General features: G+C 43.3%; 2 protein-coding genes across 4 annotated transcripts in view; both read left to right on the forward strand.

Annotated features, from left to right (window-relative positions):
• The window catches only part of atp9a (ATPase phospholipid transporting 9A), an 80,644-nt gene extending 68,139 nt beyond the window's left edge, over window positions 1-12,505 (forward strand). Inside the window, exon 29 of the mRNA XM_079359280.1 lies at window positions 12,491-12,505. The gene's annotated coding sequence lies outside the window, so the exon portion shown is untranslated. The remainder of the gene's footprint in view (window positions 1-12,490) is intronic.
• nfatc2a (nuclear factor of activated T cells 2a) overlaps window positions 1-24,216 on the forward strand; it is a 57,410-nt gene that overhangs the window by 30,371 nt on the left and 2,823 nt on the right. Inside the window, exons 1-2 of one of the 3 annotated variants that reach the window (XM_079359285.1) lie at window positions 12,535-12,764; window positions 21,105-21,932. In XM_079359285.1, the coding sequence (XP_079215411.1) occupies window positions 21,159-21,932 (774 nt within the window). In that variant the 5' untranslated portion in view covers window positions 12,535-12,764; window positions 21,105-21,158. Of the gene's footprint in view, window positions 1-12,534; window positions 12,765-21,104; window positions 21,933-24,216 lie in introns of those variants that run through there. The other 2 variants (XM_079359284.1, XM_079359283.1) reach the window with 2 other exon arrangements.

Here is a 24,216-nt window from a genome sequence, read left to right on the forward strand (position 1 = left end):
TTGAGTATTCAGTGAATCTAAGCTCTTTGACAAACGGGTCATATCCAAAGTTCAGCATTGAGGGAATGCTTAATCCTCACCATTGACTTCCATATAATTAGAAACCAAATCTGCAGTGAAAAAGAAGCCACGTGAGATATGTGACAGATGTGGTAGCAATGATAGACACTTCAAACTCCAACACTGCACCTTAAATGTCTTTTTATTTCTAAGTGGAAAAGATGACATCACAGAAAAACAGTTCTTTTCTAAAGCTGATGATAAACCTGGAAGTGTCACCTCTTTCATCCCTCCTGTGAACAACTTTCAGGTAAAACACATCCGGGAGGTTTATTTTGTCCCGGGCAACATGTGACGCAGATTAGGCCTCTCAGAGTTCAAAGTCCTTAATTTGCTTGGATAATCCCAGAATACACGGAGATGGTTTCTAAAATTGTGTTCAACATGATCAAAAAGCATTTTGACATTTTTCCAGCAGTTTTTGCTCCAATCAAATCAGGTTAAAAACCACTGAAGCAAACCCAAAATGTTATTTTCATGCCAAGCCTCGCTGCTTCTTTTTTCCTCTCATGTTTGTTTTTTTTCCATAAAGAGAGGCGTTGTATAATTTTGAAAACTTTTTTTTTTTTTTTTTGGCCTCATGACATTAAGAATTCAGATCCAAAGAGATAATTCTGCCAAACAGAGACTTCTCTGTTTGGTTCACAAACAAATAAGAATAAGCAACATGTTTCCCTTTCGTGAAAACTATACAGCACGTGTGTCACATGCCTTTTTATACATCACATTCTGTACACGCTAACTCATCTTCCAACTCTGTCACATAGCAACAACGTGGTGTCCATAGAAACGGAATTAAACTTCAAACGCAGGATATTTATGTCTTATCGTCTGCTATGAGGATTCTTAAAATAGGAGTTGATCATTTTGCAAAGCTCCTTGTGTTTTGAGTTCGCTCCATACGAGGAGCCGCATGTGACGCTCACGCGTTCAGAAACCGAACCCAAGAGGATTCTGAACGGAGGCCGGTTCTTCTTTCCCCCCCGTGCATCAGTGTCACACCGGAGGAGCGTTCAGTCCGGACCTTTCAAAACAGCAGCCGACTTAACCACCGGTATCCATCGACCCACCCAATATCTGTAGCACATTGTCCCATTGTGGGAGGCGGGAGGCTGGATCTGATCCCAGCTGTGCAGAGTTACTGACACATAAATACAGACATGAGCCTCACTCACCTACGGGCTGTTTAGAGTGAACCGTTAACCCAGGAGTACCTGGAGGGAACCGGCGAGAACATGCGAACCCCACACAGGAAGGCCCTACGCTCCACTCCTAAACCCTCGACAGAGCAGTGTTTTGTTGTGTCTCACACATGTCCTCTGAAGACACGATGCTTTCTCAGGTTTACTAGGTGAAAATGGAATCCCTGCCCGCCCCCCCCCCCCCCCCCCCCTTTCACAACCTCCCCTTACACTGAATGGGTGAAAGCGAAGTGTCAGTGTCACTCTACAGATGAAGACAGAGTAGTGACGTCTGATGACAGGCGAGAGAGGAGAGCTGCAGAATCAGGTGATTGTTTTCAGTAGGTTGATAAAGACTTAAGATCTCTCAAGTACAATTGCAAGGAATGATACAAACAAGCAGTGATAAGCTGCAGGTTCCTTACATAGCAACATTGATTTGTACGATTGCAAGTTTGATCAAAAAGAAATTCTGCGCTGCCGCTGCGCCACCGGCGCTCCCATGTATCGAGGCTACAGTCATCGTGCGGGCGGCCTCGGGTTCGCGTCCGACCCGTGGCGACTTTCCCGCATGTCTCTCCCCACTCTCTCTCTCCGCTTTCCGACTCTATCCACTGTCCTATTATTGAAGGCTAAAAAGGCCCAAAAATAAACCTTAAAAATAAAAGAAGGAAATTCACATAAAAACGCACGCAGCTGCTCATTCCGTTACACAGTCAATTAATCTGCAAAGCCTCGATAGAAGAATCTCGTTAACCCCCTGGTCTCCTGCTCTGATCCCTGGGATTCAGTGTACAGATGTTTTTTTATCCCTCTTGCTCATATTTATATCCACCTGGCATAATTGAAAGGGGGGAAAAAACAGCTTGAATGAAGGTCAGGAGTCCTGACAACCAGCCAGCGCTCTCATCTGGCCCCAAAGTGAGAATTGGATGCAAATGAAGAGTAATACTGGAATAATTACATCGCAGCAGCGTCCATTGATTCATTATTAATCCATGTTATTGGTGAAAATCCATCCAGTTTAGTATGCTGGTTCCATCGACACTGACAGAGGTGGAGGGGAATGTCAAGTGCACGCTCGATCTTCCAAAGAACTTCCCAGTTGTTTTCATGAAAGTACTCTTTGCTGCCATTTTGGTAACTGGCCGCTGCACCAGTGAGGCCTGTCGTGTCATTTTCAAGAGGATGAACTGTACTTGTTCCTCGTTTTCACAACTTCCCCCAAAACCGCCGGATGACGACCGTTTCTTCAGGGATGAGTCCTGCTGCTCCCTGTGAAGCCAAAGGTCATCAGCTGCTCATCGACAGATTTTAAAAGCTGCCGCACAGATGGAACACCAACTCTCTTGCGTGCAGCATTTTATTTTTTTTTCCTTTTATCAAAAGGCAGAGATTTGTCTTTGGCATGGGAAAAAAACACAAGGTGGCTAAAAAAAGGATAAGCATGAAGACATCCCTCAAACCAATAATGCTCCTAATGATACATTACATTAACAGCTTTATGACCCTTAGTTGCCACAGCAACCAAAACAGTGATGCAACCTTTGACAGGTAATCCAAGCTCTGGCGTTGTCACTTCCTGGCGAGCACTGTATTTTTTTCTAACGATCCACGTAGTCACAACGCCAATACGACCCAGACATAAATATCCTCCACGCCTCATTTGGGCCCCACAACTCAACCGCGTAGACCGATAGGCAGCCAGAGCCAGGACATCACCAGAGTGGACAATTCACTTTGACTGTGTTTCGTCCGATAAGTCCCAGAACACCCCGGGAAGGCCCAACAGTGAGCTCACGCATCCTCTCACGGCAGTATTCTCCAGACGTTACCTCAACTCAAAGCACGGCATGCAGGTCTTAGTGTGTGAAATTACACCGAACATGTTCCATATATAACGGTAGCCCAGCGTGCAGCACTGACTTGGAGGACATTTCAGAGCATCGATGAGGAACTTCTATTTAAACGTCATTCTGTTGTTCTATAAACAAGAGATGTAAGTCGTGTAAAAACTTCTGCTGTCGTCTAACAGTCAAACACATCGCTCACTCCGGGTCCTTGTAATCAAAACGTGTTCAGTCTGATGTAAGATAAATCAGCACGCTTAAAAGGTTTGAGTGCGTTATAGTGAGTAGCGAAGGATTAAAACCGGATTACACTTTTTGATGTTGGAATAAACACTGGACCCAGATCTGAACTCCCAGCTGTTTATCAGACTGCTAATGGTATTGTGTACTTCAACCGCTATTTAAATGCTTTGACTGGGCTAAAGTCAAGCAGGTCAAAGTGAATATACAGTCTCCGGAGAGAAAACAACAGAAGGAGGATTTTTTTTTTTTTTTTTGTCCATGGCAACGACGACTAACAACACAGTGATGAACACAAGAATCATCCCTCTGCAGCTGCATGAAGACACTGTTGGCTAGGCTAAGACCTTTTAGCTATTTTTGGTTACAAGTCCTGTGAACTCGTGACATGGGCGGGTGATACTGAAGCGGCAGAAATGCGGCTGTATTACCATGCCAACTGTGTTTTCTTCTTTGTTCTCTGTGAGTCACTGATATAACTGCCATTTTCTCCAACGTGGTGCCGCCATGCACACTAATGCATCCGTGTGTTGGAAGCCAAAGAAGTTAAAAAACCTTTGCTGTATATTTCAATAGTATGTATGTAGTAGTATTTCAAGTAGTGTGAGCATGGAACAGAGACGATGGGATTAAACTCTAATTAAAGTCTCACTTTGTTCAACTCTGTAGCGTTTATGTTGTGACTCAGAGGTTTGCTCTGTTTTCCTTGCTGCTTTTACAGGTAGCTTCAGTTTTTGCTGAGGAGTTTTTTTTTTTCTTGCTGACGCTGTTAAAGGAAGAATGTGTAACTTTTTGACCCTTAAAGCACCAGCATGACCCAAAACAACCTGCTGTATGCTAGCACCGCCGCTATTCTGAAGCCTCCGCTCTCCCCCCCCGCGACACACCTCCAGCCGCTCTCTACTCGCATTCAAACGAAGGAGTTATAATTCACACCATAATTAAGCACCATTAAAATGCAAGCGTTGGAGAAAATGTAACTTAGCTTGAGCTGCAATTATCTGGCCTGCATTGTTGTGTTAGCAAGCTAATGTTAACGCACTTTCGTTAGCTTGTAGCTTCACCTTGCATGTAAATTGACATTAAAAAACGCTGACATCCAAATTATCAGTGAGTATATGATTTTTCCTTTCTCTAGTACTTCACTTAAACATGACATAAACACGGCTCTGAGTGACAACAGTAGGCGAGACTCGCGCTTCTTACTCATTGTAGTCAGGACTCAGAGATGTTTACTCAGGATAGACTTGATTGCTGCTGTATTTATTTGTAAAATCACAACTTGTTTTCCTGCAATAAACCTCAATTCTCAGCTTCTGGTAACAGAGACTTAGTTTGAATGCATAACTTTATATACCTGATTGAAATAAGGTTGTCAAAAAATGTTAATACTTCGATATTTCTTCTATACGACGTGTTCTGAAAAGAGTCCAACTCTTATAAAAAATCACATCTACAGTGTGTCATAAGACAGCTGTGTACAGGAGGAATGAACCCATCTTCAAAGTGACTGAAAAAAAAAAAATCACGTTAAAAAGCAAACGCAACGGGGACAGTTTTTTTCTCCTCCTCGCTTGGAATACGCCCTTTGCTTGTTGGACATCTGCTTTCAGTAGCTTGAATTGTTTATTGTGATCCTGTCATTGATTTTTCTTTCTCGTTCAAACCCTCCCTGGGAAGGAAAGGAGGAACTTCGTCTGTTCACCTTCAGAAGTCTTTACACCTGGCTTAACAGTACGTTGTTCAGCGTTGGTGTGAGGAGACGAAGGTGTGCTGAGTCACACTGTGAAAGTGAAGGCACGGGGCACTTGCTTCTGACTGTGGGAGTTCTCTGTATGAGGTGTTTTTCTAAATTCTCTGCAAAAATCAATACTGAGATATCCTCTTTCATGGCTGGTGTGTAATAAAATGCTCCTGTTGAGCTTTCAATGTGTTGCACAGTGTTTTTCTGTGTGTAATGATAAAGTATTGTATCATTATAAGAATAGGCCCACATCCCCTCGTGGAGGACGTTTTATTTTGGTGATACTTGAGGCACAGAGGCTTCAGTGCTCCGCTCACATGCTCACATATCGCCTTTGATGTTGCACGTTTTGCTCCTCTTTTTAGATGTGATTCTTTCTCTGCATTTCCAATTTCGCTCATCTTCAACAGCAGATTCATCATCCATCAATTCTTCACCCGTCCTGTCTCATCGAGTCATCAGCTTTCACCTCCACCAGGGTCTGGGTCATGTGAGCGGGACTCATTTAAAAAAAAAAAAAAAAAAGCACTTAAATGGGATGAATTGTGTGAATCCTACCATCAACCTCTTCACCAGCCTGTGTGATCCGGCTGCTTTTAAGCCCGTTGAGCCCACAGTGTGCTCACCAGACTCTTTATAATGCTGCTTAATAAGCCATTACCTCAAGAGGCGAACGTTCAAAATGAGTTCCTGTTTTTAGAAACCATCCAAAGTGGTGCACACGGCAGATGGAGCAGAACACCTGCCAAAAAAAAAAGGGCTTTCGGATAGATCCCTGGATGTCTTCTGGAGGATAGTTTTTAGAGCATCCAGGTGGACGACTTAACATTTCTCAATGTGAGGCTGGAAATGTAATCACATAAATAATCAGAGGAAAATGTTCCTCACTGAAATTGCACCTTCAATCAAAGAAATTGGACACATTTTATCATATTTAGCTGCAGATATTCAACACATGGATGTCACAGGACCCTCAGTGTTACTCCCTCCGAGGTCTTAATCAAGGCTCAAGTCGTTCGTTTTTGCTCACAGACATTTATTTAGCCACGTCTTCTTCACGTTACCAACGATGTCAAAACAGTGCCAAATAATGCCAAATAATAAATAACCAAAAATAATCAGAACTAATAAAATACGCAAACAGAACTTACAATTAGTCTGACATCTAAAAAGAAAACACATTGATTTCACATGCATATCAGAAATAATCATACCTCATTGGCCTCATAAACTCCAAGGGAATAAAGTTTCTTTCAATCCGAGACTCCATTAACGCCTTCCACATCAAACACTTGTCGTCCCATGCTGCTTTCTTTATGCGCCACCTATTAATTTGTCCCCCCAACAACGCAATCAACCGGAACAAAAAATATGTTCCCCACTCAATATACATGGGTTTGTAACCAAAATAAAAGGCACATGAACTTGCATAAATTAACCCAAAAACATACCTTTTTAATCACATTTTGTGTACAATATGAACTTCTATTTATGCATTGTATTTATTTATCTTCACCAACCATGAAAATTATGAACCAAATACATGTTGCTTCCATCAGCAGCTACACTTAGTATACAGCGTTTTTCATATGTAATCACATATAGCGTGTTTGAAACAACGGTGTGACCTGACAGCTGTCAGAAATAGGCCGAGGTCACAGACACCTCCCACACGCTACGTTCCAACTCTTCCGCTCGGTGGTAACACGTCTCCCTCTTACCGTACACTCGTCCTGCTCCTGTTTGAATCAGGCACACACTCAGGTTTATCTTCATCATCCACACGCTCCCATAGAACAGCAACAATATTGACTGTCGCCGAGCCAAATCAACTCTGTACTGTGTTTGTGAGGCAGAGACGGGATTATGCGTGATCTCAGACAAACAGACACAGCTGTGCCTCTCTGCCTCAATTAAATTTAGATTTCTAAAGACGGGGAAAATGATGCGTCAATTTTTAGCTATTTTTAGACCTAAACATCCTCCGTCTGCAGACATGATGTGCAACAACCTTCAAAATGATAACTATCTTTTTCCCAACCTGATCCTAATACTAATCTTTAATATAGTTTTATCATTCTGATTTACTTTTACCTTGTCTTTCCTAGCTTGCAGAGAACAGTACAGAACCGTCCTCTGGCCACATCTGAATTTTCTGCACATTAGGAATTAACAGGTGAATAAATTTATAAGCCTATACAATAAAAAAAAGTGCACAGTAAGAGATTAAACTTCTGCTTCTCAAACTTTTTGGCTTACAGTTAAGCAGTATCAAAATCAGCCTCTCATGTGAGCCTTTAAAGCTCACAGGAGCTTTAAAGATACAGTATGTAGATTCTGCCACCGGGGCTGCTTTCAAAGTCACTTCCTGCTTCCCTGTGCAGCGGTCTTTGAAGTAACATCCGGTGTCTCCTTGGCAACCGACCGCCTCGAAAAGACGCGTCCCGTTACAACGATAATTTCTCTGACTATGATAAGCGTTGGAAATGTTTGAAGTAGTTTAAGTACTCAACAATCAAACACGTGTGACATGGGTTTTGTTCTGAAAGCTAACAGGCAAAAAAAGGACAAAAAGAACCAATGATAGGATTCAGATTCTTTAAAGGCAAGGTCAGTAATTCTCAAAAACTAGCATGATTTGGAAATTAGCATCCCCTCTGTGCTCCCTCTAAAGCCACGCCCCCTCACTTACATGCACTAGCGCCATTGGACCAGAAGCGGCTATTAGCTCATGCTTTGAGTGTTAGCTCATGCATGCATGGGGTAGAGATTGGTTTATAAAACGAGTACCGAGTGCTGACGTCTTTTTACATGTTTACAACGACAACAGATGACTTGATTTTTTTTTTTTTTGTTTCTTTTTCAGAGCACCTGAGTTATTAATTACTGTCAGGACCTAAAGACAATTTTAACCAAAATCTTAAAACGTGTATCTAGAGAACATAACCTACCCTGCCTTTAATTCAACACCTTTGCTTATAATGCAGTATTTTTACAGACGTTCCTGGAGTTAGATGTGTGAACACTTTTTCCATCACTTGGACTCATCCATCATGGAGGTGTAAAGCCCCTGTAATTCAGCTCCTGTCTAATCATGGCTGCAGGTTGCACATTTACCTCTCTCTGCTATTGTATCGACCTTTGTGCTGCAGCCGACAGAGTAACAAACTTCTCCTGCCACATCGGGTCAGCTAATGAGAAAATTAGATGATCAATCTCATTTTTTTCCCCCTCCTACGCTTATTCATCAGAGCCTGCGTACGGCATGTTCGACGACATTATCAGAACCCCAAGCAGCAATTCCTTGAATATGTCGCCATTTAGTCAAAACTTCGGCAGAGAAATCGACGTAATGAGAGTAATTCTCATTAACTTCAAGGACTCTGTCTAATGTTCGCTGGACATGGCGTCTTTTTTAATTAACGCCATCGTGTAGAGAAGCAGCTGAGCGCGTTACCAAGGGCAGCTAGTAACAAAGAAAGTCATTCTAGTTTCTCTGATGACATTAGGCGTTGAACCCAGACAGCTATGAAAACTCATTTTGTTGACTTGGAAAATAAGAATGTGGTAATCCATTTTAATTATCAGAACGCCTCCTTCAGAGCATCGACTTTGTTCTCTTAATGCATGCTTGAAATAGTTACCTTCTGTTTGGCTTTTGTGCCTCTAAAATGTCTTGTATGTCCCTAACTGGGTAAATACAGAGACACTTGGACACTTTTAAAGGCAGTCTGAAGTATGTGACGCACTTTCAATGTGGGCTAGAGGGGTAGAGAACGAGCAGAGAGACGTGATTGGTTCATCAGATTGGTACCTAATGGCACACATTGGTCAAAGTTTTTACAGACTTACAACTGCTACAGATGTTTTTGTTCCTTTTTCAGAGCACATCCGTTATTACTTATATGTCAGGACCTAAAGACAATTTTAACCAAAATTTTAAAGTAGTGGATCTGGAGAAAATTACCAACCCTGCCTTTAAGTTGTTACCAGCAGGTTTTATTTTACAGAACCACGGGATTTTGTGGAAATAGTTTTTGATGTCGGAAACATCAGAGGACGATGAGTGTTTCCAAGTTCAGCCCCACAAAACAGGAGAATCTGAGTCAGCTTCCCGATCAATAAAGCATGACATCATTCAGAGCCATGAGTGGCCACAAGTCACTGAGCTCACTTTACAGGCCTGTATGTACTTTGCAAAGTCACGATAAATGCCTGAGTGCTGTTTAATTCAACCGCTGCTCTCCCCGAACCCCCGACTCACACCGTTCGTACTGGATGTGGGATGTGGGTTAAAGATGTCTGTGGGAAACGCATCGGGAGAAAGGATCGGTGTGAATGAATAGTGCAGCTTCATGTCCAGCTCTGATAATGCATCACTGCCAGGAAGAATAAGAATCAAAGTTGAAATAAAGATGATGGGGAAGTCTGCGTCGTCCAACCATAAAATGTATTACAATGAAAGGCAGCTGTATGTTATCGACCATGAAAACAGACATGGTCACAATAACACAATCACAGTAATAAGCATTACTGAACTGTGTGCAAACCATCGACCGTTTAAAGAATGGAAAGCAGTAAAGCTACTGCAAGTAAAGCCAAAAGTTTAAGAGCTCCCCCTGCTGACAGGCTGAAGAATCCATCATAAACCCCGCCTCCTTCATGTTAACAAATGTGACATGGTCAAACTATACTATCAAAATACAACTCTGTTTCATCATGATAAGTTATCCCACTGCTTTGTTCTCAAATAATCTTTTTCAAGTTTCTTTTTGATTTGTTATTCGATTCCATGAAAACGTATAATGGCTGACAGCTCTGTTAACGAATGAGGCCGCTGCCTCGAATAGAACGGCAGAAATGGCGTGAGGAAATGGAGCAAATACAAAAAAAGAATTCATTGAACTTTCCGTAACCTGTAGTTGTTGTTTTTTTTGTTCACAAGAACTGCTATGTCAGCGATAATAAGATTGTTTTTGTGAGCGGAAACTTGAACAATAACTCTTATTGAAGAGTTATAGATTGCTGTTGTGTTAAGAATCAAATAATGTGAAACTATTTTATGTCATTAATTTGTAACTTGTAACCAGTGAGGAGGAAACGGACTCCGGTGATATTGTTCTCCAGGTTAAAGTTCCTGTGCACACAGTTTGTGATTGTAGGAGGATCAAACCGCCTCCGGGGAAATCTGAAACCTCGGCGTCTTTAACAATAAAAATCAGTGAGAAAGCAGCAATTCAACATCGAGAAAATAGTCTGTGAGTGCACCGCAGCCCTCCGAACAAACTGTATCGGTATAATAAGCCATCAACACAATCAGGTGAACATCTGGAGGCGTAATCACTGCTGCTTCTGACTTCATGAAAAGACTCCAAAAATAGCAAGCCCCTTCTCCCCTTTTGATTTCCTTCTTATTTTGTTATTTTTGGATGTTTTTCTATTACCAGTAGCAGCTGCTTGTGATTTGTAGGAAACGCCGCGTGCCTGAATCCTAATGTGCTGTGATTCAGACGGTATAATCATGAATGGCAAATAAAGCCATGTGGTTGATTTGTTCCTGCTTGATTTCTAAAATTATTGAGCTCCCACGTTTGTTGCCGTGCCGTCTAACTACAGCTCATTCGACACCGATGAACTGGCCCACTCCAGTGTCGAGTCAAAAAGACTTAGTCATGAACAAAATGTGATCCTCGTTTAAAAACGTGAAAATCACGCCACCAAATGGATCCGTCAGAGCACAGACGTTTCTACGCTTACTATGGCAGCATGGCTCTATGATTCATAACGCTGACATGACAGTCTATCTGTCCACGTTTGTTCGTTGTTGGGTTTTTTTCCTGTTCAGAATCCTTTCAGCAACTACGACTCCAGAATCATTTTGAATTGAAAATAGATTCTGAATTGAATCGTGTCACACCCAAAGATTGAAAATCCAAAAAGGTCTCCCTGAATCTCTCTTAACATCTTGCCAAAGAACACCGTGGCACATTTCCAGAAAAATCAATACATGAAATGAAATGGAAAAAAGGGAGCAACGAGGAAAACACTGGAAACACTGGAACAAAGATGCCTGAAACCAGAGGGGAGGAACACTGAGACTAAACACAGGTGACTCTAATGACACAGGTGAAGACACAATGAGGGCAATCAGAAAAAATTACCCAAAGACAGAAAATGACCACAACAAGGACTTAAAGTGAAGAAGAGTAAAGCGCCCTGTGAGGACGAGTTTGTTATTCTTGATAGTTTGAGACATCCGGACATGATCAGATATCATGTTCTCTGGTGGCCTGGTTAAGCTCAGTATAAAGTCCTCTGACAGGCGGTTCACTTTCTTTATTTTGACAAACTCAACATGCTCCATATTGCAAAAGAAAAAAAAAAAAAAAAGAAGATGACCTTTAAGGATTTAAAATCACACACAGCTCCCTGTCTCTCTTTATTTCCTCCCGACTCTTCAGGAAATATCATGATTGTTGTATTTTCACTCTTGCTCTGTCATTATCTACGATAGCTTTTAGTCAGCCACCTGGAAAAACGCTCTGCAGCTCATGGGAATTATTACCTGCTTCCTTTTCTCTCCGTGAAAACACACAACAGGCGCATATAAAAAAGGTTTTTTTAATATAAACGCACACCGCAGCACTCATACACATTTTGTTTGTTCTTTTTCTTTCACCTCACCATTATGAGCCACAGCAACAGCGGAGCGAAAATAATACGCCAAGATTGACTTTTCATGTTTGTTTACTTGCAGCGCAGTTTCCCTTCAAGACGGAGCGATCAAAAGAGCCGAGAGCAAAGAGCCCGACACGGTCTCCTGCAGACATACACACCTTCCATCTACAGCCAGTCACGTTGAATCCACCTGAGCAGTGCCAAGTCAGCAGTGACTTTTGTAAACGTGTAAAATCTGATAAATGATGATACTTAATTATGACAAATACAAGACATTAGAAACAATTAGAGGGACTCCAAAGAAAAACGATTATAAAGTCAACACAAACAGGAAAGAATCAATTCAATAAATGTGCTTTTAATCAATAATAAAAAAGTGAAACAAAATACAATGACCACAAGGAGCATTTTTGATTGCTCTCTGTACGCCTGCCTTCTTATCATCATGATAACGTTTCCTAGCGCTTGTCTAAAATTGGACTTCTGGGTGAGTCTTAACCAGCCTGCAGCGGCCCTCCCCCTCCTCCCCCTTCTCCCTCCCCAATCAGCTGGGTATAACCCAGCATGCACACACAAACCTCTGTGTGAATATACAATCAAAGGAGACGGAGATTATTCCCATTTAAAGGCGGAGGGGAAGTACGGCTCTATGGATGGTTGCCATGGATTTCTCTCAAAAGCTTTTGGTCAAACGGCACACCCACTTCTGATGTCAGTGCTGGAAGGAGGAGGAGGAGGAGGGGCGGGGGGGGGGGGGAAGGTGCTGATGGAGGGAGATGGGGGAGAGATGAGGGTAAAGGGAAGGAGGGAAAAAAAGAGAGAAGGAGGGGAGGAGAGAGGAGGCAGCCTGTTGCTCATGATCATCTCGCATACTCTTCGTCCTCCACGAGCAGAGACGGAGCTGAGTGAAAGCAGGCAGGAGCGGCAGAAAAACACATTTCATATTTCCCCTCATGTGCGTCCTCCTCTGAGCAAACTGACTTCAGGGGAAGTGATCCAGGAGCACAGTGAGTACATTTAGTTTTACTTCATTATATCCAAACTTGAGTTTTTTTTGTTTTCTTTTTTTTTTTCCTGAGAAACGGACACTCTTTCCTCTCGCTCTGAGTTATCACACCACACTTTTTGAGAAGTGTTCGTGTTGCTGCACGTCATTTTCTTTCACAGTTACAAGTTGCAAATGAAACGTTTGAGTGAGTGACACATCGTCGAGTCGATTAAAAGGAAATATACTCGGGATAAAGCGTCGCCAGAGATCTCAGCTTTTGGTTTTTGTTCCAACTTTGCAGAAATAAATCAGGTCGAGCAGAAGGCTGAGTCCTTTTTAAAAAAAGACATCCTTTGAAAATCAGTTTAATACAGCCTGAGGAAGCTGGTTAAATCTCTCCTACAGGATCTACTTTTGATTGAAATTGATGAGGCTGCATCTACAACATGTCTTAAACAGATCCAGCAGCAGTTGGATATTCTACATGTACGCCATGGTAACAAGGCAGCAGCTTGTTATTATCCATCCACAGTGCAGATATGTTATCACAGGCGAGGGTCAGGACATTTCCAGGGATAAGCGAGGTGTATTTATGTGCGCTGAAGGCAGCTCTAACTGCAGCCACTCTTTTTTCTTTTTTTTCTTTTTGTACAAATCAAATTTGAAAGTGAAAAATCGATGCGAGAGAAACTTGTGAGTGTAAGAGCCACTTCAAGTCCTCAAACAGTGAATCACAGCTGAAGTTAACATTTCAGTGAATCCATAAGAGATCGTTCTCTTTGAACACCGCGTTAGATCATCATAGCCCGATCACGTGGTTACGAGTCCGCACACCTGCGATTTGCCTCTGCAGGATTTAGGATGTGTGATAGATGACGGGTGATCGATCATCCTCACGCTCCCTCCTGCAGGTTAATAGTGACTGTAATTAGATGAACTAATGACTATTTCCCCTTTTAACAGCTAATAGTAGCTCTCTGATTCTCCCCCACGCACACCTAAAGAGATCCCTGAAAACCAATTATGATCTGCTATTCCCAGGTGTCTCTAGGTGTGTGAGGTTCTGCCTGTTTATCCTGAAGTGTCATTAAAGCAGGTCGAAGAGTCTCCGGAGCGCCATGAGCACACAACGAGATCTTCACTCACGTCTCCGGTTCAATAACTTAGACACAAACTGAGTGACGCATGTGCTGAGAAAAGGGTTGGGATTAAGATCTCTCTCTTTCTTCAATCCAAGGATTTTGGCAGCTGGGAATTCCTCCCATGTTTTCCTTATCATGTAGCTCAGGCTGACTTTACCTATCCGGATTATTATTAAACCACTATTTGCAATAAAATGACTTATTCCAGTCCTCATACCAGGCTTGGAAATGCTTTTAAAACAGCCCGATCAATTCAGAATCAATTATCTAAAGAAGGCCATCCAAGCATCAACACCATGCCATTATTTATTTGCTTCATTTTCAGTGGGGAATAAAGCAACAGGTCAGACTTGAACCTGGGTCTGCCTGCTGTGAGGACGATAGCCGCTGTACATGGGACACACAAGCTAACCACAGGGCCATCAGCGCCTCGCTACGCCATCGTCTATAACGGCACTAATGAAAAATGGACGTGCCGCTTTTTTTCCCTGTTTTGCAGCATAAACAAAAAAAAAACATGAAAATGTCCTTTTACAGCACAGTTAAAATAAGTTTTGTTTTCTCTGTCGCTCATCCATTTAGATTCAGTTAAGAATAAGAGTTTTGCATGAATTTGTATGACCAGCGGCGTCGCTGAGTTGACTGATGAACGGACATGTTGGTTTTTTTGCCCGGCAGTCTGGTGACCACCATTGTTCATCTTAAACCAGTAGGCGACGTCACAAAGGCTGCATCCATGTTTTATACAGTCTATTGTGAGGAGCCATTCAAAAATGATTGCTTTTACAACACAATCATATATGGCCTATATAAGTTTATTATTAACCTTTTATTGTATTAATATCTGAGGGATAGACCGATGTACTGGAAGATTCAGAATCAGTCCGAGGAAGGAAACATGCTAACACATAATCTGTAAAAAAAATAACAATTTCCACTTTACCACTTGCATCGTGATCATATTGAACAGCTCGTCATAATCAGTGACAGGAAGGCTGTAATCTTCTGCTCTATACATGGGACGTTTTGAGTTCTGCCCATGAAGAAAAACATTCGATTTCCTCTATCTTCACTTAACCTGTCTTCACATCATCGAACCCTGCAATAGAAAACTCATCATGCCTGTTTGTCTGCTCGATTTCCTCCGGCTCATCAGCTGAAGTACTTCTTCTCTCTCACAGTGTAATACTGAGTCTTTCTCTGACGGGTCATTGCTTGTACATGCTGTCACCTTCGCCCCTCAGGGACCCCCGCTCTGTGTCTGGGACTTTCCATACGGAGTGACAGAAAGACAGTCAAGTCCTCAAAGGTATGAGGCTGTGGCTGTCTGCACACATCTGAGCGTCAGACAGACACTTTATCAGCTGCCTGTAAAGAAAGGAAATTGTTTACACGGCAAAGTGCCTCGGATTGTTGCAGGGAAAAAAAAGAGCGAGCATCAGAAGAGGAAAAGTGAGTTTTGGTTAATGCACAAAGACAATGCAGGGATATTACGTAGCCTAATCAAGTTAGCTAAGCACTTGCGAGAGCGTGTAATCATCCACTCAGCGTGGAAAACGTACCTGGATGAAAAAAATGACATTACAGCATCGACCTGAGGTGAAGGGCAGATGTTTTGTGTTGTGTGTCACGAGTTGTTCGGAGAGGCCGAATGTGGAGCAGTGGTGCAGAAATGTGTGGATCTCCTGGGTTCAGCTCAGACTGTCTGGGGGATCGAGTGCTTTAAGAGGAGGGATAGACAGAAGACGGGCTGGATGGAGGAGGGGAGGGGGGGGGGGGGGGGGCGCAGACAGAAAATGACAGAGGTGAGATTCTTCTCATTTGCTCATTGTTAGGGAGAGAGTTCACTCCAAACAAACTTGACTGGCATTTCCAAACGGATGCTCTCTTTTCATAAATATGACCATGAAGCCGCTTTAAAAAGAAGAAAAAAAAAAAGAAGATAAGATAAGGGTTCCTCTTCACTTCTGCGTGGGTTTGCACATCAACAGAACATTAAAAATAAATAAATAAATCAATCTCCATTAGCACTTACAAAGCTCAACATCTCAGCAGAATACTTCTGTGTTCCTCGAGAAACACAGAGCAGTACATGCCGGCGCACCGCAGGCTGGCTTCAGGAGACGGTTAACGTCCTCGAGCGATACCTCTTCTTCTTCTTCCAGGATATTTCAGTGTGCATTTAAACCGCCCACTTACTCCGGGAAAAACAAACAGTTTTGTTTAGAACTATATTCCTGCTGGAATTGGGGGGGGGGGGACAAAAGGGTGAAGGTCCTCTGGGGCGAAACTGCTGACGGCATGCTCGACTGTTTCTGCATTACAGCAGATTTGTGAGGGAGAAAGTTGAATGTTGTGGTTTCCAGTTCCATCTCTGGAACCTCTCACAGTCCATTAGAGAGGAGCGAGCGGCAGAGGGAAGCGGAAGGGACATCGTGTGGTCTTAATGGTCATTTAGGCCGACGGACTCCATTTGCATTTGAAGCGTCTGGATGAAGAACATTTTTGATGCACTGTTACATTATTTCCAGGCCAATAAAAAAAAAAAAAAAAATAAAGGACAAATCAAATCAAATCAAAACGCTGTCTGCACTCAGCAGAAGGTTATCAGCTGGTAAATGTGTTACACTTCAGATTCAGATTTACATACTGATCACTCATTTAATTACCATGTGTCTGTGTTTCACAGACTGAGTCGACTTGAATTGCAAATCTTTTTTTTTTTTTTTTCAGAGACAGATTTGGTCAAATCTGTCCAATTCAGAGTCTCTGCAAATGTCACAGCACTTCCACACGCCGTGAATAAAAAGCATTCATTAATAAATCAGCTGTTCTTGACTCTTAATGAGACGCATTCCCTGACGTGTATTCATGTCGAATAGATGTTTATCAAACAGACTCATCCATATTAAACAGGCCTGTTGCACACAATAATCAAACCGTAATTAACTTTTTAAAGGCTCCAGGATCTTTTAGGAAAATCTCTCGCTCTCAGCCCGACCTCCATGTCGGTCCATGTTGGTGGTGGTGAAGCTCTCCGAGGACTATCGAGGAGGGCACAGTGGGGAAACGTACGAGGCAGAGCAGTCAGCAGAGACTCACAGCCCACTGAGTCACCAGGCAATCTGGAGAACATGCCCTGTGGCTGAGCTGTGATCACGCTGGCACCGAGAGAGGCCAGACCTCAGCCGATCTGCTGGGGGAGAACATGCCTCCTCTCTCTTTGCAGCGTTTCATCTCTCCTTCCGAGATAGACTGCATCCCCCTCGAGGGAGAATCTGAGGCTCGACGGAGCACAAAGGAGAAGAAACACATGCTTAGGAAAAAAAAAAAAAAAGCAACAGTGAGTGTAGAACAGTAAAAGCACAAACGCTTATGAAGGCAAAGTGAGAAATCAAACAGCCTCCAGGGGTTAAGTGTGATTGAATCTGGTAGGAGAGCGGCGTAGGCCTGTGCACATCCACACTGGTGATGCACTGGAGGCGTATCGATAACCTTCGCCGCATGGAGAGGGGGGGGGGGGGGGGGGAGTGAGAACTTACAGATTTGTAGCAGCAAACGGAGGGATTTGACAGTATCTGAAGGGACGGTTTCATTCTTGTTGTTGTCTTTTGTTAAACCAGCTCAGTGTTGATTTCATGGACGATTCACGTATTTCAGGATGTGATGTTTTTAATGGAAGGATTATAAAGCAAGTTTGAGCCAGCAGCACTGAAACAAGGCTTTAGTTTCTGCAAAGTGATCACCGACTACAAATGCTTTCAGCCTGAGACACCCTGTGATTGTCTTTCAAAATATCTGAAAATGAAAAAGGGAAAGATGATACTTTCGTTTAAATCGCCACATTAGCCTCCTCTTAACTTCACTGTTTTAGATGTTTTATGTGTTTTTAACTTTTCTTTTATCCTGTTGCACTTTGAGATTGAGAAATGTAAAGTGCTTTACAAATACAATGTATTATGATTATTATTACTTGAAACCACCAGACTGCATTGACAAAAACAGCGATTTAATCCTCAGAGAACAGGGGACCGCTGCAATGATTTGCTTTATGTGGTTGTTGTTTAACTTTGGTGCATCAAATGGTTCGTTTAGAGCCAACAGTAGACCAGCAGCACCTGTGCTCTTTGACGTAAAGCTACTGAATTATTCATCTGTGTCTGGCGGCATTAAAGACTCAATGTTGCTGCTGATTTGTTGAAAAAAAATCGAAGGGGATTGAGAAGTGGTTTTTATGAAGTCTGTTCTCTGTATACCAGCGTATACTCTGCACTACATCACTGAGCCACAATGCAAACATCACTTGACAAACCCCCCCCCCCCTCGAGGATTATATTGCAGCCAGTTCAAACTACGCTGGCTGAAACAATCTACTGGAGCCATTCAGGATATTGCCCATTTGACCTATTTGAAAACTGACAGAATAAAACGCCACCAAGGAGCGGTGCAGGTCACCAACCATGATGAGTGTTGGAGCTGGAGTAAAAGGTTTGGTTCCGCTCTAATTTCATGGGTGGAGAATGAAGTGTAATCAGCGGCTCACTGAGGCTGACAGTGCAGGTGCCTAATAACCGTTCAGTGACACATCCACATTCCCGTTTTAGAAGCCGAGGCCTCCTTCCTGACCCAGAATTGATGGTGCAGCAAATCCAGGCACTGACATTTTAATTCCTGACTGGCTAACGTGCCTCCTCCGTAATAAGTGTAATTGATTCAATTAGTTTGGATGCAGGCCATGAGGTCGTCTCTGCAGCTGTAACATCCAGTAAACAATTTCTCTCTCTCTTTCTTCTTACTGCGTACAATATTCTTCTTTGTCTTTTCTCTCTATTGATCTGCAGCTTTTCTGTTCACAAAGCGTTTTTAAATCACCTCCATGCAGAGAGGGAAAGTGTGGAAATGTTGTCGCAGCTTGCGTGTTTGCTCTGTGCAGAAGTGTGAGTGTGAGTCAGTGCACACATCTGCACAGAATGAAAAGAAAATATTCCATTTTGAAATCCACTAAACCTACACGCTGTTTAAGGAGGATTTCAATAAAACCGATTTTTATCTATTTTAATGTTAAAGTATCTGATTGTGAAGCTGCACAATGTTGTAATCTAAGTGCATCATCATGATAACATCAGGCCATTATTTGTAATTGATGATGCTGTGTAACAGATGTTCATGCACACAGTATGGAGTGAAATGCTTATCCCCCGATGCCTGCTCTAACTACATCAGTGATTGTGTCTAATGATGCCTGCATGACAGATTCATGAAGCTAACATGATAGCTGCGACATGCAGTTTGCAACAAAAGGCTAATTTAACTTCATTAATGTAATCTTCAGTCGGGGCCTCTCATTGCATGTCGGAGAGTTATAGCACTGTAACAGCAATCCTCTCTTGTTTTAATGTATTTAACCTTTATTTAGACAGGAAATCTCATTGAGACTCAGGAGCTCATTTTCGAGACAGACCTTGTTAAGACATCCGCAAGCGAAACAACACAAAGCTTGAAACAGGCAGGGCGTGCAATCGAATGAAAAGGTAGGAAATCAATCACAGTAGAGAGACGTGCAGGGGAGGAAAAGTGACGAGTGAGTTTTTGAAATACGACGAGAAGAAAACACAGATTCTCTCTCCAGCTCGGAGCTAGCTTCCTGTTTTCTGCTGTTAGTCTTTGGCTCTCTCTACACGTGCATAGTTAGATTTCTCTGTAACGCTTGGAGCCAGCTTCAAGTGGACACTCGAAGAACTGCAGGTCTTTTATTTATTTATTTTATTTATTTATTTATTTTTGCACTTGTGGAATGGCTTCATTTTCCAACACCAGAGGTTGCATACTGTCTGTAATCAGGCTAGATTTTGATGCTATCTCTGGCTGATAATATTACATCAGACTCCACCTCTCATACTGGATCTGAAGAATCCCAGCCTTTGGGTTCAAACGGAGGATTTGGAGTCCCAGAGGCTCGATCAGTCGACTGCAGCACTCTCTCACTCTTCAGCCTTTTGCAGTGAGTGGGCTGCTCTGCAGGCAGATAGTGTTTGCATAGGGCAGGGACTTTATATAATGACAAGTACCCATTCGAATTAAAATGTAAGTAGATTTGCTCCCCGCTGCATTAATGATGCATTGTGATGTTACTCATTCTCAGGTTAAAGGGTAACCACCACCGTGCTGAAGCATGAAGATAGAGACGGCTTGCTCCATCTAAACTCCTACACTCCGCATGAGAAGATGTGTGCTTACGTTGTTTAGGATACTTTATTCATTCCTGAGGGAAATCCTGCTTTTACACTCAGTTATTGAGAGACGTGCTTCTCACACAGGCTTAGTTTACACCAGTGGTGTCCAAACTTTTTTTCTTGCGGGCCAAAATTGTCGCGTTAGAGCCACAGGGTTTTTTTGTTTGTTTTTTTTTAAATATTGGAAGGAACTTTTTGTATTTTGACCTCTTCAAAAAATAATGTAAATACACAATAACTAATTGCAGTGGGAAACTGTTGTGTTCTAATTTTTTGGAAAGAATAGTCAGGCTTTTATAGGTCTCCCTCGCTAACATGAAAAAGAAAAAAAAGAACGAAATATGCCATCTGATGAGGCCTTGGGGCCAAAATCTTCTGATTCTTCGATTTGAAGTCAAGGGCCACAAAAAATCCACTCAAGGGCCACAAATGGCCCCCGGGCCGCACTTTGGACACCCCTGGTTTACACACATGCACAGGACCCGTTTATGCATTAATAGAAGCTACCAGACTAGTTTCTATATTATGGTCCGCATCGAGGACTTGAACCAGCAACCCTCAAGTCCCTATAGACTGAGCTTCTGCTGCCCTCAAGTAAAACGTACACAGATAAAGTACTCTATTACATCTGATTAAAACATCATGAAGAGTCTAATGAATGATTCTAAAGTACGCACCATCTCCGTCTCGTGTGTCGACCTTTTCTCTCTTTTAATGTCGAGTTCCACGACACAACCTTCGTTTGATGCACATGGTGTGACGTGCTCGGAGCACACTGAAGTGTGACTTTAAACTGCAAAACTGCTCTTCGTGAAAAGTCTTGAGTCCAGGCTTTCTCTTTGCACATTTTCAAGATGACAGTTTGAATGTTTTGTATGTATATCTCATCGTTGTATATATGACTCTTTGACTCGGCTAAGTAAAGGTTATAAAGTTCAGTGACTTATGAAAGATTTGTCTGTTCATCCTCTGTTTCCTGTTTTTGTAGGTGAGCGTGTGAGGGTGGCAGGTTGACCTCAGGGATGTGAGCAGACCAGTAAAGATGACCCTGCTGGCGGGCGATGGCTCCGACTACGACTACAGTGCCCTGAGCTGTGCGTCCGACACCTCCCTCAACGGGCCTCCCCTGCAAGAGGAGGAGGCCCAAAAAGGAGTCTTCTACAAGAGGGCGCAGCCTGCCCCGGAGCTCAGCACCCTCCACGATGAAAGCCTTCTGTCCAGCGCCCGCAAGCTTCATGCAATCATCAACGTGGGCGGCCTGCGCTACCAGCTGCCTTGGACCACCTTAGAGGACTTCCCCCTGTCCCGCCTGGGCCAGCTGCACCTCTGCAGCAGCTTCGATGAGATCATGCGTATCTGCGACGACTACGACGTCATGCACAACGAGTTCTTCTTCGACCGCAACCCCTGTGCGTTCAGGAGCATCCTGACCTTCCTGCGGGCGGGGAAGCTGCGCTCCCTGAGGGAGATGTGCGCCCTCTCCTTCAGGGAGGAGCTGCTCTACTGGGGCGTCCCCGAGGAGTGCCTGGAGTGGTGCTGCCGCCGCCGCCTGCTGCAGCGCGTGGAGGAGTTCGAGGCGATGGAGAGGGCGGAGGAGGAGGAGGACCTGCTGGAGGACTCGGACAGCGGTCACAAGGAGCTGGCAGCAGAGTCCAGGCTGAGTCAGTGCATGGGCAAGCTGAGAGACATGGTGGAGAGGCCGCACTCGGGCCTGCCGGGGAAGATCTTTGCCTGTTTGTCAGTGTTGTTTGTCACCATCACTGCCGTCAACCTTTCCATCAGCACCATGCCTGCCATGAGGGAGGAGGAGGAGGCGGTGAGTGCACTCGTGACATTTAAATCACACGGAGGCAAAAAAAAGTAACAGCGTTTAAAGACATGCTGCCAATGTGTTTTTAATGACAGTGAGGAAGAAGAATAACAAAGAAAGACATGAAAGGGCTGACGTGCATCTACCTCAAGGGGCGACGGGGGAATAGACGAGCACGCTCCCACCTTTCAGTCACCAACAGCCACACACACATGCACACACAGCAGAACCGCACACACACATGATTTAACCCCTGCACGATGACTCGAGAAGCAGCAGTAGTCTTGGACTTATCTCCTCCAGAGTCTCCTGCAGGTATGAAGCCCCGTTTCCACCGAGCGGTCGGGAATGGACCAGAACAGTTTGGCTCCCATAAAAGTAGGACAGTACTTGTTGGTCATTTGGGAAAATCTTAGTCGGTGTGCCGTACCGAGCTGAACCGAGCTGATCCGCTTGATGGAAACGAGGCTTCAGTCTGAACCGAACACAGAGACGTACTTCTGCATCACCACGCTCACCTGTCTCCAGATCAGCCAATAGAAAAATGGAGTGACTGTTACTGTAGCAGAGTTTCGGCCACTTTGCATTTTTTTCCAAACACAACACGTCGAATTTAAACACTTTGTACTCAAATGTCAAGACTTGAACCTGAATTAATTGTAATCACTTCTTAATACCGGACAAAAAGTGATAACGTCAGCACCTTACACGGCGTACGATTTATTTCTTAAGAGACCAAATCCTCGGCAGTGACCCCCTCGCTGTGTCGAGATGAACTGACGTTATGGTTAAAGGCAGTTATTAAAAATGTCTCATATGTTTGATCAGTCACGTCCTATAAAACCTCCTCACAGCCAGAAACAGGACGACTGCTGAGAGGTAGAGACGCTTGTTTCGCCAGATTAGAAAAAATACTAAGAGACCCCTCAGTGTGCCTGAGTGAAATGCATTCATTATTACGTCTGACTTCAATCACAGCCATGATTTGCACTTTTAATATTTGAGCCGCACACAGCACTAACAGCTTTTTATCACAAATTGATTCATTTTCTCTTCGGTGCTTTTGATTGCACTCGTAGTTTGGATGGAGGAGGACTTGATGTGCATTAGCATTTTTTTTCCCTAATTAGAAGCAAATCTTTTATGTGTATTTATTTTACATCTAAATATGCAGAAAATCCCGCACAGACGAGCAGGCGGAGGCCAGAACCACAACGACTCTGTAAAAAGTCGTGGCAAATCCAAAGGTTTCCCTCGCTCAAGTTTTTGCAGAGGAGGACTCACTTCCTGCTGCGCTGCCGGCCCGGGCAGCGACCTCTCCTGAGAGAGAGCGACATTTCCTTTTAGGCTCGTCTGACACCAGACACGTGCGTGACTGAGACTGATGGACTGTGAAGGACATTTCATTGTGTGCGGGACAGAAAAGAAATCGACTATGAGGGGAGAGAAACCCAAGACCGGAAAGTTATTAGAGAAAAAAAAACGTGGGTTAAGAAAAGGCCAGATCGATAGACGAGAGAGAGAGGGAGAGGGAGAGGGAGAGGGAGAGGGAGAGGGAGGGAGGGAGAGAGAGAGAGAGAGAGAGAGAGAGAGAGAGAGAGAGAGAGAGAGAGAGAGAGAGAGAGAGAGAGAGAAAATCTACAGGTTACACTCACTCAGAGTATATTATAATTAGTATTAGAGAAATGTCTTTATTTATTTGTTTTTGGATTTTTTGGGGGGTCTGTATCGGAGAGATAGTATCGTGGATATAGACGGAAATCAGGGAGAGAGAGAGAGAGAGGGAATAAAGTTGTTAATTTACAATATTAAATTTGTAAAAATGCTTTAAAGGAGGCTGTGGTTAAAAAGATTATTCACTTATAAGTCAGTTTTGTTTTCTCTCCAGAAAAGCTCCAGTTTCTTTTCAGGCTCCTGATAGTTATGTCGATGTGATGCTGATGTGAAGTTTCATGTCTGCAGACATAAAGCACAAACAAAATTTCAATTTTTTGCAATTTCATCTGTGCTGTATGTTTAACATGGAGCATATTTGACAAATAAAGTACCTTGAACCTTGAAAACTAATGGCATATTTAGAGCCCTGAAAGCAGCTCACTCCACAGAGAGTTCATCCTCCAGGAAGTGTTTCTTTGTTTGTGAAGTGTAACTTCACAGGACTCTCAGGTGAAGCAGGCAACTGCTTGTGGCCCCCGACCAGCAGGGGGCGGCCCCGAGGGCTGACACAAACTTCAACCAAATCAATGTGCAAGTTTTGCAACGACAGCAGGAAACCTCTCTAGCGACCTCT

The sequence above is a fragment of the Symphodus melops genome, assembly GCF_947650265.1.
Source record: "Symphodus melops genome assembly, chromosome: 13".
In the NCBI taxonomy this organism is placed as follows: domain Eukaryota; kingdom Metazoa; phylum Chordata; class Actinopteri; order Labriformes; family Labridae; genus Symphodus; species Symphodus melops.